Source organism: Corapipo altera, unplaced genomic scaffold, assembly GCF_003945725.1.
Source record: "Corapipo altera isolate COAL_440 unplaced genomic scaffold, ASM394572v1 50, whole genome shotgun sequence".
Classification (NCBI taxonomy): Eukaryota; Metazoa; Chordata; class Aves; order Passeriformes; family Pipridae; genus Corapipo; species Corapipo altera.
In genome coordinates, this window is record NW_020884889.1 from 12902433 (window position 1) to 12919200 (window position 16768).

At 38.9% G+C, this 16768-nt stretch overlaps 1 protein-coding gene across 7 annotated transcripts in view; it reads left to right on the plus strand.

Moving 5' to 3' along the window:
- LOC113947601 (myocardial zonula adherens protein-like) overlaps positions 1 to 16768 on the plus strand; it is a 56764-nt gene that overhangs the window by 17527 nt on the left and 22469 nt on the right. For all 7 annotated transcript variants that reach the window (XM_027644334.1, XM_027644335.1, XM_027644339.1 and 4 more), the window contains 8 exons: positions 1932 to 2090; positions 4326 to 4418; positions 6859 to 6972; positions 7822 to 7974; positions 10751 to 10876; positions 11587 to 11715; positions 13520 to 13605; positions 16083 to 16188. In XM_027644334.1, coding sequence (XP_027500135.1) covers positions 1932 to 2090; positions 4326 to 4418; positions 6859 to 6972; positions 7822 to 7974; positions 10751 to 10876; positions 11587 to 11715; positions 13520 to 13605; positions 16083 to 16188 — 966 coding nt within the window. The remainder of the gene's footprint in view (positions 1 to 1931; positions 2091 to 4325; positions 4419 to 6858; positions 6973 to 7821; positions 7975 to 10750; positions 10877 to 11586; positions 11716 to 13519; positions 13606 to 16082; positions 16189 to 16768) is intronic.

A 16768-nucleotide genomic window follows, 5' to 3' on the forward strand; every position in this document is an offset into this window, starting at 1 on the left:
TTAAGTGGTTTTAAGGCTTTTTTTTTTAAATTATGGCTTACAGTTTTGTTGTTCTTTGCCTGAAATGTTCTTTATTAGGTGTTTACTCTGTGATTGTTCCCCTCCCAGCCCTGCACTCCCCTCCAAGCTTCAGCAACATGATTAAGCTATTAAATATATGATAAAGGAAAATGTGTAGGATTTACAGTTTTGAAAATCTGCCAGTGCCATGCAGGAGGGACACAATATAAAACAAATGTCTATCTTTACCCATTTTTCTTAATGCAAGTAAATTTTCATGTTCATTTTCGCCTTACCCAAAGAAGTATTTATTCTTATGTTGCCACCACAGCTGTGTTTGGCTGCTAAAACTGAAAGTGCTGCTGCTTTAGACTGCAGTTGCTGTCCTCTCATCTGTCAGGGTAGGGGCTGGAGGTGTTCTAGGATGCAGCTGCAGGTGGATATAAGACACTGAGCTTTCAGTCTCTGTTTGGTGTCAAAGAGAATATTTAGACACTGCTTAGACTCTAATTTACTAACGGTTGTCCTACAGTGTCTTTTTTAAACAAAAAACCCCCAAACCAAATATATTCTAAAGTCAGTGTAATAAATATTCTCAAATTTACCTGCATCCTGGTATATCCAGCATAAGAAAGTTCAGTAAAATCACTTATAACTGATTTTTCCCCAGAATTGGTCTTTCAAAAATAATGTGCAAAGCTAAGCAGTAACAGCCAGGTTTCCAAACTTTCTTTCTAACTTTCCATTCAGAAATAACCACTAATTTTAGGTTTGTAGTTTGCAAATACTCCAAGTTAATGAAGAATATTTTTCTCCTCTTTTAAAAAAAGTCATAATGTGGAAGTCTCTTTGTCTAAGCTAATGGTTTAAATTCTTTGTAATCAAGAAGAGAAGTGAGTAGTTCTGGAGACTGACTCATTTCAGATGCTTGCTACAGAAGGATGTTCCTCTGGGTTGGTTGGAAGGAGGGCTGGGTGAGTTGTCAGGTCAGGTGGTTACATCTGACCTTGCAGATATTTATTTACATGCTGAGGGAAGTGATTCCTTCTGTTTGCATGAGTATTTTTCTTACTAAGTGTATTGATGAGATGAATAAGAGGAGTCTGTTGTGAACAGTGCCTTGAAGCAAGATGTGCAACTTATCACAAGCACGTTTTAAAAATTTCTGCAGATTCTTAAAATAACAAATGTAGTCACTTTTAAACAGCCTTTCTATTGACATAGCAAGACCTGATTTAGAAGATTTATCCTTCTACAATAGTGAATAATGCTGGAACACCCACAGGAATGCTGTTTCATAGCTTTGCCCTAGCTCTTACAATGTCAGTTCTACAACTTCTATAAGAGAAATGGAGCCCTGAAATGAGCATTTCATTGCCTTGGAGGCCCTTACTTAGCTTTAAGTGCAAACTGAAATTCTACTTTGTTTATCTTCAAGATAAACAGATATTTTCTGAACTCTCTTTTAAGGAACCTTGCCTAAAATGTTTTAATTTCCGTTTCTTAGAACTTTCAGTAATTTTAAAGTAAATTTGTGAATTTTTATGTTTCCTGCAGCAGGGAGTTTGGCCAGTGAGGGACAATTCTGTTGGTGCAAGAGTTTAGAAGGAAATAGAGACCTGACAGTGCTTTGCAAGAATGCAGAAAAGTAGCATATGTTGATGAAAGAAAATAAGGCAGGATAACTTTTTCTCACATGGCTCTACCTCTCCAATCTGTTTCCTCTAGCTGTGCCTATGTCTTTTCCATTAAAGGCTGTGGAAAAAAGACATCTCTATATTCTCTATCAATTATAAATTGGTCATCACTATAGTTGGCTGTCTCTCCTGGCTCTATGTTACTGTTTTTTGGTTTGTTTGTTTGTTTGTTTGTTTATTTGTTTAATTCTAGTCTGATTTTAATTGTTTTTATTTTTTTTCCCCCACTTTAAGGAGCTCTACCACGTACCCAATGGGATGTCTCCAGGGAAGCTCTCTCATGGGATGGTCTATGGCGTCGTGCACCGAACTGACAACAACCATAAGAGAGAAATGGTGGTTTATGGCTGGTCAGCTGATCAGCTGAAAGAAGAGATGAATTACATTAAAGAAGTGAGTTACAGTTTCAGCTTCAACATTTGTTAAATATCCTTTACATGTATTTGTGTAGAGTTGTGAGTGTATAATGGGATGACTGCTGTCCAGCCCAACACCCGAATTTGAATTGGGAACCTCCTCAGAAGCTAAAGGCTTGCCTTGTTAGCATTTGAATTGAGAAAAAAAACATGCTATATATACCTGGGAACTGTGCAGTCCAGACTCAAGGCCTCTCTGCCAAGTGGTACTTGAAAATTCTTGCTGAGAGGAAAAACTGTGTAAGCAGACACCTGGAAGGACAAACTCTCTCTCCTCTCTTCCTTTGGCTTCCCTGTCCCCAAGCCCCCCAGGTTTGAAAAGGCTTCTAAATTAGGTGAGATAGTAAAATCACTGGGGTATATTTTGGGGCAGCCTTAAAATAGTCAGCCTAATAATGATGTCTTTGTACTACTTTCTCTGTACATGCTCATTTATCATAATTGGCAGAAGCTCTCCTGAAAGACAAAAAATGTATTTCTGATGCTGCTTAAAATTTTTCTGTGCCTGAAACAGCCCATCAGTCCTTGGCTCTCAGGCTTTGGCAGTAACATCCTGATTACCCCAGGGCAAATAATTTGACCTTCTCTTTCCATCCACCCTCACCACCCATGGAGCCATTGGTCAGTGGTTATCAGGTTACACTAATTCAAGTGCAAATGGAATTGATATAAAGGGAGGAACACTGAGCCATACCAGCAGTGTAAGAGACTGTGATTGTGTGTGCTCTTAACATCTGCCTGGTCTCTGTAGCTATCAGCACTTGCTTCTTTCCCTTATTACTCACAGTTTGGGAGCTCCCCTCCCAGTATTCAGCACTCTCAGGCTTAGGGCATGTCAGGGTATGTCACTACTGCAGTGCTGGCGAAGCACACAAACTGCCCTGCTGCTGTTTTCCTGCCTGGGGAGTTTCTCTGCCCTGTTGGGGTGGTGTCAAGGAACAGGTGAATTGTCATGCAGCAGGGCCAGCTCCCCAAACTGCACTATTCCTGGTACCTGGGCTAGACTGCTTAGACTGGGACCATGTCCCTGCCCTTTTCTGTTCACAGCCGGCTCACGGCCATACGACACACCAGGTGAACTGCATGTCTTGCTTGTGCATTCAGGGTACTGATCCTTCCAGGAAAAAGTGGGAAAGACATAGGAAGACACTCTCCCATCTTCTGGGAGTTGAGTTCAGCTGTGCTAATTTGTGAACTTTGGCCAGCCAGATAAGTTTTGCCTTTAAAAGCAGAGTCTTAAAAAAGAGTCCTGAGCTTGTGTTGCGCATGTGCTGACTTAAACAGAACAAAACTGATGGGCCATGTCAGAGCTGCTGATGGTCTCCTCTGGATCTGAGCACATAGGCTTCGTGGCCAGTGCCCCTCTTTGTGGGAGGGAGTGGATGTGCTCTATGCAGGGCTCCTGGAAACATCCCCTCTTGTATAAGGCTCTATTCGAGTTTTCCCCACGCCCCAAGCCTGTGCAGGTAAACTCAGTGCCTTAGAGTATCTGCAGTCAGTCTCACCATTTGATAGGGGTGAGGGGGGAAAAAGAAAAACAGGGTTTGAATTATGTAGCTGGAATGTAGACTGCAGGCAAACAAGATTGCAATGGCATGTAAACCGGAGCTGGAAGCCAGCTAGTTTGGGGGTTTTTTGGTCTTTTTTTTCCCTTTTTTTTCTAGAAAGACAAAGATTAATTTGCATCCACAGTTCTTAAAATCAAACTGAGTTCTCTGTTCTTCAGATTTGAAATTGCATTAGTAAACAAAAGTCTGAAATTAGAAGGGTTTATCTTCAAAGGATACTCAGGGAGAAGTAACCACTTCCAAAAGTATGAAGGTGTTTTAAATCTATGTGTGGATGCTTTTTTTCAGAAATAAAACTATATACGCTCAAATTAGTTTTAATTCATTTAGTAATCAGGTTAGAATACCTTATGGATAATTTATTTTAAAATCATTTATTTAAATTATTAATTTACAAATGTTTGAGTGTCTACAGAGAAGTTTAGAATTACTCATAGGTCAGTTATTTGTATCATTCCTATGTAGGCAAGTCTTGACACTTAAGTTTTTTTCTTGTTCTTCAGAGTAAGTTGTTGTTATGCAGAGGTAGATTAATAATGGAAATTATGGAAAGTAACAATGAAGAACATAGACAAAATTCACATCCTAGTATATACAGTATCATCTATAAGTTTCATAAAGGCATTTGATTTTTCTGACAACAGGTGAGAGCAACTCTGGAAAAAGTAAGAAAAAAAATGTATGGTGAATATGATGAAATGAAACGAAAGATACAGCAGCTTACAAATGAACTGAAAGTAAGTATCCACTCACTTGTAGGGAAAGCATATGGGAATAACTGCCCCAGTGTTATCTAGAAACTTTTCTTTTGCTTTAGCAGAACAGAACTGATTTTCCAGTTCACTCCAGTTCATTGGTTTATGTGACATCTGTAGTTTCCTTTCTTTATCTTTCCATCCAGGAAGGTAAAGCAGGACAGGGATACTTTTGCGTATAGAATTACTAATTGCCTGGAAATTCTTGGAAGTAAAAGAATGACCTTGATGCCATTGTCTGTGTGTATTCATAATTAGTGGAGATGTATGTACCAGGAAGCTGCTGGTGAATTAACTAAATAACATACGTAGTTAGGAGTAATGGGTGACTTGGTGTCATTTCAACACACTTTGCTCTGTTTTACTGACTCTGTTGTTCAGACACTGTGGTAATAGCAGTAGCAGTATTCTTTAATATAAAAGTGCCTGACAGTGCTAAAAAATTACTTAACTTTTTGTTCTTAATTGAACATTTCAGTGGTCATTTGATGACCTCTCTTTCTTCTGACACGCTGCTTTAGCAATAAAAGCTGTTGCAGTCTGTAGAAGTATCCTTCATATTAAACTGCTGAGTTCTTTGGTCCAAAAAATCTCCCTGAAAACTTGCTTTAGATTTATATTCAACATTGATTTTGGCAGCCCTCATTCAGATGAAGCTTTGGCAATGAAAGGTATTCTGATTTCAAGGAATTGGAACTCTGATTTGTGCCCTTCTGCCATCCTGATTTGGAGGCTGTCAGTTCCCTGCATGCTGCGTTAATGATACAAATCAGACCTTGCTGTAAACAGGTACTTGAATTCTGTGGCAACTAGTCTCAAAAAAACCCAAACCAAACCAAACCAAAAAAAAAACCAAAAATCACCCTGACTTGAGAGGAAGAGAGAAAGAAAACTCAATTTCTGTAAACTGTGTTAAATAGTTATAAAGCTGCTGACAAGACTCTCCTACCCAGTATGCATGCAGGTAAATGCTGATTCAGGTACAGTTTTATTGTCTTTGCTGCTGATCTTTACTGAATAGCACTGGTGATATCCTGCACTTCCAGATCTTTTGTCAGACCAGTAGAAATCCTGCTTGAGTCAGAAATTCTTTCTTAATGAAGGGTTTCTGACCAGCTCTGACAGAATATCTAGTTCTGCAGCAAATTAGCAGTTTATGAAGCACTCGTGACATAAATGGCACATTATGAGACAACCCTCCCCTTTTTTAATACTCTAAACTGCCTGAAAGGAACTACAAGTGTTGTTCTACCTGATAAAAATAAGCTTTTTATTTGGTTGGTTATTGGTGTTTGATTTTGTTTTTACATGAATGTCACCTTTTGCCTATTTGGGGACCCTGTCTAAAATCCTTTCTATACTTTTTGCTTCAGCTTTCAATCACTGTGCTTTTGTTCCTATCAATTTTCAGGAATACTTTTTTTTCATAAAGTTTGTTTGAAATTTGTACTTCCAATATCCTGCCCTGGGCTTCTTCACCACAAGGTCTTATCTTGTAACTTTCTTAATCCATCCAAAGCATTTCTGCTTTTGTTTGTTTATCTTTACATGAGCACACATTTATATAAGATTAACAGCAATTGCTTGGCTTCTGCTCCCTATGCTGACCTAATCTGTGTATGGCTTGGTTACTGAACACTCCTTGTCCTCCATATCAGTCCCTTGTGTTCTTACGTTTTTATCAAGAAACAAATCTGATCCAGCTAAGAATGTGAGTTGGGTTGGCCTCCATTATTAACACTCTTTTCCTCTTTATTATTGGATTGTTTGTGATTATTTACACTGTTTGGGTTTTGGTCTCTTCTTGAATGAAGTAATTTTGTGCCTTTTTTCCCCCCCTTCGGTTTTTAAGCATGTGTTTGTGTACATAACAGAAAATTACTAATTTTCACACAACAAAGCACTCTGACTTCTTGCTTCATATTGTTTCATCCTTAAGTCTTCTTGATGTTGCTTATGTACCTGATTAGTCAGTTCCTTCTTACTTAAGGCTTTTCTACAGTTCACTCCAACCTTCCTAGATTTCCTTATTTCTTGCATTCTTCTGCTTCTCACTGTGACTTTTTACAATCTGCCCACTCCATGTACACAATCCTTCTGAATAGAGAGCTGCCAAGTGTCCTCTTGTCCTTTCAAAAAGAACAGCTTCTGCAGTGATTGCAGACTAGCAGTGAACAGAGATACTTGTGCCTCATTTCTGTTAGCATTGTTTTGTTCTGTTAGCAAGTTTTGCTTGTTTATGAGGTGCAAGAATATACTTGGAGGCCTGTACAGTCTAAGCATCCTAGTACTGTGAAAATGAGCGTAGGGGGTCTTTCTCTTCTGTAGCTCTCTTTGAAAGAATAGGTAAACTTGATAATTATTCTATATAAAACTTTTTTGGTTTTGTTTTTGTTTTGTTTGTTTGTTTTTTCCTGCTCAGGTGACAAATGCTCATCAGGAATCCTTAGAGACTCATGTGCGAGTGCAGGCGGCAGCCTTAGATAGCTTTAGCGAAATGAACAGCTCCTTGACATCAGCATCAATAGACTTGCAGGTACATCCTAACAGCTCTGTCCCAGCTGACAACTGCCTTTGCTAATGTGGGGTTAAAAGCATACCTACAACATGGGTGGCAGGTATAGATTCTAACACTGAACCAGACCATAAAGTACTGTCTTTGATATCTAAAGCAACTTCTTTAGGAAACTAAGAAAAAAAAGTTCCAACACCTGTGTTTAAAAAAACCCATTAAAAAATAGTGTACAATAAAGAGATACTGATATGCAGCAGATTAATGCCACTAGTTGTGTCTCTAGAAATTATCTGAGCTGAAAATGTGATCTGTTCTGTATAGTGCAAAATGATCCATCTCCTGACTTGTTCCTACCTTCAGTTGTTAACAGAAATGGGAGTGGCATGTTTGAATGCTAAACACTTGTGAGACTTTACATACCTGTGAAATGTGGGGGGAGGGACAAAGTGGGAATGAATTTTCTTTTTTAAAGACTTTCAAATTCCCATGTAACTGAGCTGAACAACCTAATGTTCCTGCTTTCTTGATTGTCACAGTTTTTTTCAGTCTAGTGCCTTTTATATTTGTCACATGGCCCTTGGAGAGAAGAAGGGAAGATTATTCATACTGAAATGTATCCATGCTCCTTTCCTTTTTTTTTTTTTAATAATGTTCCAGGACTTGATGTCACTGAGCACATTTCTCATGGAAATACCTTCTAACAACACCAAAACCCATAATTTTAAATGTTAAAAGTTGCAAAACTGTTCACACTGCATTAGTACATCAGGAAGCTCTTTAAATGTCCTGCCTGTTTCATAATCTCTTGACTGTGTTAGTTCATCAAATTATTTCTGATTTTTAATATGTGGTTTGCCTCTTTTTTTCTAGAAAACTCTAGTGGATGTCACATTGGAGAACACTGACATAAGGGAACAAATAAGGAATTTAAAACATACACACGAGCAATCTATGGAAAAGCTGAGAGAGAAGCAAAAGCAACTGGAAACAGCACAAATTGAAAATCAGTTACTGAAGTTAAAGGTGTGGTATATAAACTCCCCTAAAAATGTTGCACAGTAAGGGCATTAGGAGTATGATAAAATAATTCCTTAGCCTTATTTGTAAAGGGTTCTTCATTCTTCATGCCCTCATCATTCCCTAGAGCTCACATATTTCTGTGAATCGATACTGGTTTAATAACAAGGAACCTCAGCTGATGACAGTCAGACTTTCCATAACATGGGATGTAACATAAGATTCAGGGATGCTGGCAGATGAAAATTCAAACCATTAAATGGTTATTAGCATCTTTTTCTATCAAGTCAAGGAGTGTTATAACTCTACACAGTGCTATATGAGTTTCTCTGATGTTGAGTTTACTTGGCATTGCACCACAGGTAATCTGTTAAGTCTTATGAGCATGTGGTCAGCAGTACTGTAAGTATCTTAAAAAGAGAATTAAGCTATTTCTTTCAGAGAAATGCAAGGGAATAAAACACAAATTGCAGGGTTTTATGTGCCAGAAAGCTTGACCATGTTCTCCCCTCATCTGCCAAATGTATTCCTTTAATCTCAAAAAAAAAATAAACCCAGAAAAAAAAGCCCCAAAAACCCTAACAGAACCCCCACACCTTCTTCTGCAAACCTTTGTTGCTCTTAAAATTGCTCAAAGTAGACTATTTTGGATATAGTACTGTATCAGAATTTTTAAATTTTGAAAAATTTGTGAATTTTTTTGGACAAATTTGTGAAATTAAGGTGACTGCTGCTTTATTCATGTTTCATTTTGTCAGAGAAAATGCTTCTTTTGGCTGTCTAGTGACTTGCATTCATGCTTAATGATGAATGGCTAAACAAGAAAACATCATAAGTGCATTTCAAATTACAGTTCATGTTCTAGTTTCCTCTTCTAGTGGAGCTTTACAGGCTGTAAAAGTCGGGCTATTTTGTACTTGCTGTTGTCAGCAGGAAATAAATAGAGGGAAAAAACAAATAAAAGAAGCAAAGGTGATGCAATTAAGATTTTAAAACAGAACTTTGGGCTTCACTATAATCTTAAGGACATGCATCAACAAGTCAGGGAAAGGCATGTCTGCTTCTGAGGGCTGAGAAACACAGCTTAAGTCTCAGCTCTACTGAATGTGTAAGGATTTGTTTATCTTCAAGCATGTCAAGGTCTGCAGAATACAATATACAAAAAAGTGTAAATTTTGCCCTCAAACTTGCAGTTTTAATACAAAATTAGTGAATAAAATACCTCTTTGACAGTTAAATATAAAATCATGTATCAAAGGTGCCAAGACATCTGGGTTTTAAATTCTAGGGGTGGTTGTAAGAGGATGTGTGGAATCTGGGAGGTTAACAGTTGAAAAGCAGTAGCTACTGTACCCCATGATTACATTCTGGATAGAACACACCTGTGAGGCTTATTAAGTAGGTTCAGTTTATTCATATAACCATAATAACTGAGATTGGAGATGTTGCTCATGAGTATTATAACAGATGCCCTGATACATCTGCCTTTTTATGCTTGTTTTTACTTTCCTCATTGCTCAAGCTGTAGACAAGGAAAGATGGAGATACAGGGACAGAGATCATATTCCAGTTCAATGTATCTTAAGGAACCTGGGTTTTAACTATTGTTTTTTTTCTGAATGATACAATTCTTTCAGGCTTCCTGAAATGTGGAAGGTTAGTTTAACTCCACCCTCTCTCATAAAGTGCTCCAGACTCGATCTAGGTGAGATGACAAAGGGGGCAATTGCAGTACCAGAGGAGTCCTTCAGAGCTCAGTCCCTTTTCAAAAGGATGAAATGCAGTGTTGTTTTTGCACAGGACAGTAAACAAGCTTGTTTCTGCCTTGCAAGATCAACACAAGGGTTTAATAAATCTTTCAACCCTTGAAATGGAAAAAAAAAGAACCAACCCAAAACCTTAATCATCAGAACTATGTATTTTGTAGCTGTGGAAAATGTAGTGATCAGCAGGGAACACTTGATTCTCTTTGCAGACACTATATTCCTCCTCTTCCTGTCACTTTTGTAGCACCCACAGGATTTCACTGTAACATTGGCTGTTTCACAGCATCTCTAGGAAGAGATCTAAGTTCTGGACTAGTTATTTTACTTTGCTTGTATTGTGGTTTATCCAGTAGATGGGCTTAAGCTGTGAGTATCCTGTCTAGTGTTTAATCACCGAGGGTGTGTTTCAGTCAGTGTTTTCAGCCAACAGAAGGAGGAAATCCTGTCTCAGAATTACCATTCTTACCCTCTTCCCTGTAGCTGTAGTAAAGTTTCTGGTTCTGTTGTTAAAAATTAACCCTTCCACATCACCGAGAATATTAATTTTAATTTTAATTGTTCCCTGATCTACTTTCCTCCATTGTCACCCCAGTTCTTGTGCCTACACAAAGACCAGAATGTGAAAAACCAAGAGAGAGCAGTGAGGGGGTACTGCAATAAAGTAATTATTGCTTTGAGTGTTTTCAATGGGGAAGCAAACCAAGTGACTTGGAGGCTGCAAGGAAAGGGCTCAGTAAAGAGACACTGCCTGACCTTGGATAAGCAATGAGCAAAGGGGTTAAATTCAGACAAACTGAAACTCGATGAAACGGTAACTTCTGCAAGTTGCAATGATGTGTGTGCTGGCAGAATGCTGTAAATGGTCTTGATGCAAATGGAAATCTGCTTCAGCAATGTCAGATTTGTAACAAGGTGGAGCTGAAGCTCAAAGTGTTATTTTTACATCATGTGAACTCTCTTTCTCCTGCTGCCAGCAATGCTGTACTGACTGATGGGTCAACTTTCCTCCCTCACAGGTGGAATCATCGCAGGAAGCCAATGCTGAAGTCATGAGAGAGATGACAAGAAAACTGTACAGTCAGTATGAGGAAAAGATGCGAGAAGAGGAACAGAAACATAAAGCTGAGAAAGAAATCCTCCTGGTATGTATAGCAAGCCTGCAAGAGTGGTGCTCAGCTTGGTGGTGTTTCTCAATCGCTCAGTACCCCCAGAGGTCACATGTGTTCCTTCACTTCTGTCTCTGTGCCATAGTTACTAACCTTTGCAAACTTCTGGGGTTGAAGGACCAAGAAAAGAATGTGTTCAAACATAGTAATGTTAATGATAATGTAGATTTCAAAATTTGAAATGAAGTTATTTGGGTTTTTAACTTTTGATTCTCTAAAAAACAGAAAAATATAATGCCCAATTTTAGTGACAGTTTAGGAAGGAAGGGGAACAACCTCACTGGATGCTACTGGAGCAAGAACTCTTCCTGTTCTTTGGTTTCCTTTAGGCCCAAGGAAAACCTTTCTATGAGCAGTTAGTCATTGCATTTTTTAACTGATAGAGATGGATGATGATGGAGATTGAAGATAGATGCTCCTGTCTCTTTCTATTCATATTGCTTTACATGTGAGGAAAGTACAAAACTAAACATGGCAAACTTCGGTGTTTTAAAAATTGTCTTCTACAACAGCATATTTTTCTTAGCTGTTACTCCACAGCATCCTCAGAAGAGAAAACAGGTATCTAAGAAATGGGTAAAAGTAAAAGCTATTAGCCTGACTCTGTAGCTTAAAAGAAAAGAAAAATAAAAATTCCTCATTAATATATTAGGTGCTAATGTGACTGTGAATGTTCTTATTTGAAGGAGGAAACAAATCGGCTTCTGAAGGCTATTGAAGAGGCCAATAAGAAGATGCAGATTACAGAAACCAGCATCCAGGAAAAGGACCAGAGAATTGGGGAGCTGGACAGGCTGATTGAACGCATGGAAGTGGTATGAGAGTCAGCTGATTGCTGCCTTTAAAGGAAATGCACCAGTGCATGGAGGAAATTTAACTTCTTGTTGTTTTCCTGCTGCTCAGTGACACACCATGCTGTTTGCATCTCAGTAATTGTATTCAGATAAGAAGTGAACCTGGACTGCCACAGATACACTGTGATGAAGTGGTTGTTCTATCTTTCTAGTTCTCTTTACAGTCAGGGCTACGGTGTCAACATTTCTTTAGGAAATGAACGTTACTTTAAAGAAAGACCTTAATAAGACCATTCAGTCTCCCTTTGGTGTGCAAAGTCTAAGCCTAATCAAGTAAAAATCATAAATGATCCAAACTCACTTACAAGTGTTGCTGTGGTAGGTCCATGGAGTGCATGGAGCTCCACCGGGGGATGGATGAGGAGCTGACCAAGAGCTTATGGGTCAGGATCAAAGGGAGAGCAGGGACAGGTGACATTATAGTGGGGATCTGTTACAGACCACCCAGCCAGGGAGGCTGAAAGGATGAGGCTCTCGACAGACAGACAGACAGACAGCTGAGGCTGTGTACAGACAGATGGGAGTGTCTCACATTCACAAGCCCTGGTCCTCATGGGGATCTTCAACCACCCTGACAGCTGCTGGAGGGACAATGCAGCAGGGCATAAGCAACTGAGGTCCCTGGAATGCATTGATAACTTTCTTTGGAATGTGTTGGTAACTTCCTTCTCTGAGTGATAGAGAAGCCGACGAGGAGAGGTGCTGTGCTGGACCTTGTTCTCTCCAACAAGGAGGGGCTGGTGGGGGATGTGCAGCTCGAGGGCAGTGACCATGAAATGGTCTTGTATTTCTCATTTCGTTCAGTAGCAGGCATCTCGTTATCTTTTAAAGATTTGTGCCTTGCTATCTGAAATGCAGGAGCAGAGAGAATTTTAGTCAGTGGAGTGAATACAATCTTCTGTTCTTACAAATGAAGTGCGTGTTTTTTCACAATTTTTACTTCAGTATAGTACATGTTTAATCTCAGTATTTTACTGAGAGATAGGTTTTTATGAACCAGTTGGCTTGACTGGTTAGTCTAATGTGCATTGAACCCCTTTTGTCTAATACTTGCAAATCTGTTAGTAGAATTAGTGACTACAGTGAGAAATCGTTCAGCTTAATATCCCCCTTTAGTGGCTCCATTAACTTCATCTGGGCTTCAGCCTACAACTTGTGTTACACAGTGAATAAAGGATTGCAATGTAGTTCATGAGTACCAATGAGTTTCTTCACATTAGTTATTTAATTTACTCTTATTTGGCTGATACTTGCTGAGTACGACTGAATGCCTCTTAACTTGCCATTAAAGTGGATAACAGATTTACTTCTCTGTTAACTTCTTTTGACTCAGTCCCCAAGTCCTCATAGATCTTCACAAGCACTGTGCTGCTGCGCACTTAAAAATAAACAGGAATGTTTTGGGGGAAGAAAATACAGCAACACCTTTTATCTCAGCCTTGGAGAGATAACATCGACAATTTGACATTTATGTAGTTAAAGATTTTGATGACTCATCTTTTTATTAAAAAAATTCAGTTTCAAGTAAAGCCATACATCTTCAAATAGAAAATTGAAAACTCTGATCTTATTTCCATGCATAGCTGGGAATTTGATTTTATTATTATGCATTCTATGCTCCTTGGCTGTAGGAAATGCATGAATTTTGGTTAATCAGTTTCTATTTTAATTTCACAAATGATGTTTTGAATTGCAATGAAATATGCTTTGTGAAGCCTTTACATTTTGACACATGGAGAACTGAAGGATAACATTTCTTGTTTAGGAGCGTCAGCAGCTGCAAAAACAGCTTGAATTGAATGAAATACAAATACATGGAGCGAAATCCGAAAACAACTCCGACAGTGAAAGGTGAGATATATCTTGTCTGTGGAACTTGTAATATTGCTAGGAAACTTCAGGGGATGGGTTGTTTTTAAAGACATCAGTTTTACTTTTTTTAACTTAAAAACTGGAGTCTGATAGGGATTGTCTACCTCAATTAAGGTTTATTTACATGTAAAACAAGATGAATAATTTTTGCAACAAAGCAACAAAACCTTCATGCATCTTTCCTGAAAAGTTTTTTGCAAATCTGCAGAGTAAGTTGTAGATAGAACAAGCTGTGGCATATTTGTGGATTGCATTTTTCTTAAATCTGCATTCCCAAATTCAGCACAGGATGATCCTGACTGTGAATACTTTCATGATCTCCTTCTACTGCTCAACGGAGTATTGAATGACAAGACATTCTGTATCCTGCATTAAGCTCTAGGACATTCCCTTTGTAAATATGAACTCTTGGGGAGAGCAAGAGTTTTGCATATAACTGCTAGAGATGTCTCTTTTGTATAAAAGAGGTAGAGGGGGAAATAGCTTTGAGGCTTGGAGGGACAGGTCTGATGATTCTGCCCACAGGTGGCATGTACATCCATAACTACTTCTTTGAGTCTGACAGAGCACCATGACCAGGCAAAAGAAAGCTTCAAGCAAAGTCAGAGGCCAAGTTCCAAGAGAATTCTATCCAGCACTGAAATAGAGTAGCTGCAATTGGAGTGAAAATTGTATCTGCCACTCAAAGGTTTATATGACACTGCTTGAACGGGTAAAGATAAACCAGAGACTGAATAACTGTACTTGATTACTAATTATGGTTCTGTGGCACCCAGAAATTCAGTTTCAAGGTTTTTGGCATCCTGCTGTTCTTTAGGAAGTATAAACATAAAAGGAGGTCCCTGCTGAGAGCCTCTCACTGTGTGCTTGTGTTGATCTGTGACCAGCTTCTCTGGTGTCAGGGCAAGAATGGCTTTTCACAGCAGCCTGTTAAAATAATAATTTAAAGTGAACAGATGTTCAGCAACATAGAATATGGAGATGAAAGATAATTGCTTTCTTCCTTTACCTCTGAATAACACAGACTCTTCTCGCTTCAGTGAATCGTTTTCAGCGTGAAAAGTTACACTGCAGTGAAAGGGTAAAGGCAGTGTTGAGGCAGGAATTTGTGCAATGCAAGCAAGCTCACAGTTGCAATCTATGCTATGCAAGCAATGAATCTATGTTCAGGTGATGCTGAAGTCTCTTCTTAACTTCCCTTTACCTATCTGCACCTGACCAGACACTTGATCTCCACCTGAGGATGGATGTCTGTTCCATTTCTCTATTGCTATCCATGCTTACAATTCTGAATCTTTCAATGAGAGACTAAATATGTGTTAAAATTGCAACCAAAACCACAAATTGCAGTTTTGTGAGACCTTAATACTCACAACTGAAAAACCTGCAGCAATGTTTTGAATTTTTTGGGTCCTTGTCAAAGTGCTGCAGTTAAATTTCTGTAGAGTGCTTCACTGTTAATAGACACTTTTTGGGGGAAACAGGATACAATTCAGTCATTCACTGGAATCATGTCTTACAGTTTGCCATCTGCTGCTTTGTCTCAGAATGGTAGTTCTATTTGCAGCTTCAACAGTTTCTTCTGCTGTGCACAGACCAAGATGAAAAAAGCCTTTTTGTTTTTGATTCCCCTCCTCCACTTCTCAAATTCTGTCCAGTCCTGAACCTCAGAGTACAAAAGTTTATTTTGTAAGCAAGTCATTGTGTTCTTTGAAGAATTTTAAGAACTGTACATTCAGATAAAAATGGAGTCTCCCATGGCCAACGAGCCAAAAAATTTATTAAAAAGCTTCACTCCTGTTTCTTTGCGTATTCTAAAACTACTTTTCTGACAAGCTGACAAACCAACTTGGGGCAGGAATTCTGTGGGTGTTCAATTTTTGTGTTAAAGAGAGAAATGTAGGATCTATCTGAAGAGTCATGTACAAACTTAAAACAGTCACAATTCCTGCTGACTGTTGATGAGTTAATACCAGTTAACATTCTGCTGCTGTTGGCAGCTCTGCCAGATTCTTGACTCAAGGCTTTCCTGCGGTAAGACAGCTTTGAAAGCAGACCTGCTTCCTGGCTTTTATTCAGTATACATTTCCAAAACGTTTGTAGGTGGTAATAAGTCAGGCTAAATGTGTCTTTCTAATGATAAAGATCTAGTTGTCTAAAAACCTTTCACTTAAAGGAAAAACACACCTTGAGATGAGTTTTGTCACATTGTTTAATTGTCAGCACTTCAGGCTCTGAGTAAGAGTGCCAGTATGCAAGACAAAGGTGAGTAAACTTGGGTGGAGACGGGCACTCGGACTAAGATTACCATTAAAACGTACTTTGGACAAATTGACATCTGTCGGTGGAGTTTGACTCGCCTGTCCCGATTTATGGTGAATTATGGGGATTGTTCTTGTTTTGCTTATCCTGCACAGCTCCCCACTTAAATACTTGACTCTTGCATGCTTTGCTAGGTCACAGCACTTGGAGGAGGTCGCAGCCAGCCTGAGAGAGCGAATCAAACATCTGGATGACATGGTGCACTGCCAACAGAAGAAAGTTAAGCATATGGTTGAGGAGGTGAGATCTAGTAAAATAACTCTTGAGTATTTGAGGAACACTGATTCTTTTAGTAAATGTTCCAAAGGGCACTCTGTCCTGTGTGCAGTTTCCTTATGGCACCTTAGTTACGATGGAAGATGAGTTAAGCATCTGGAGGGAGTGAAGCAGAAAGATGAGGTGAAAGCAGTTTAAACCAGTGGCTGTGGGTTGTGAACTGTGATCTTTAGGCTGACAGTAATTCTGGGACTTTTTGTGGTAGTTCAGGAAATGCAACATCCAACTTGCAACTCAATTTGAACCATTCAGAGGGTACCTGCTGACTACTCATTAAAGGTCTCCTCCTTCCTGTACAGAAGTGAAAGGCAAAACCTGACCTTTAATGTTTTGTTCTTTTGGTTTTGGAGGGTTCTGTTTGGGGTTTTTTATTTGTTTCTGTTTTCCCAATGTGTTTCCTCACAGAACTAGGCCTGCAAACACAGTTTTTCACCACTCATCTTTTTTTACCCTGGTCTTGGGACACCATCTTAGCTGATATAATTTCCTGTAAAATTTTAAGTGGAATTTTTCAAGTTACAGGCTACCTATGTGTCAGGAAACT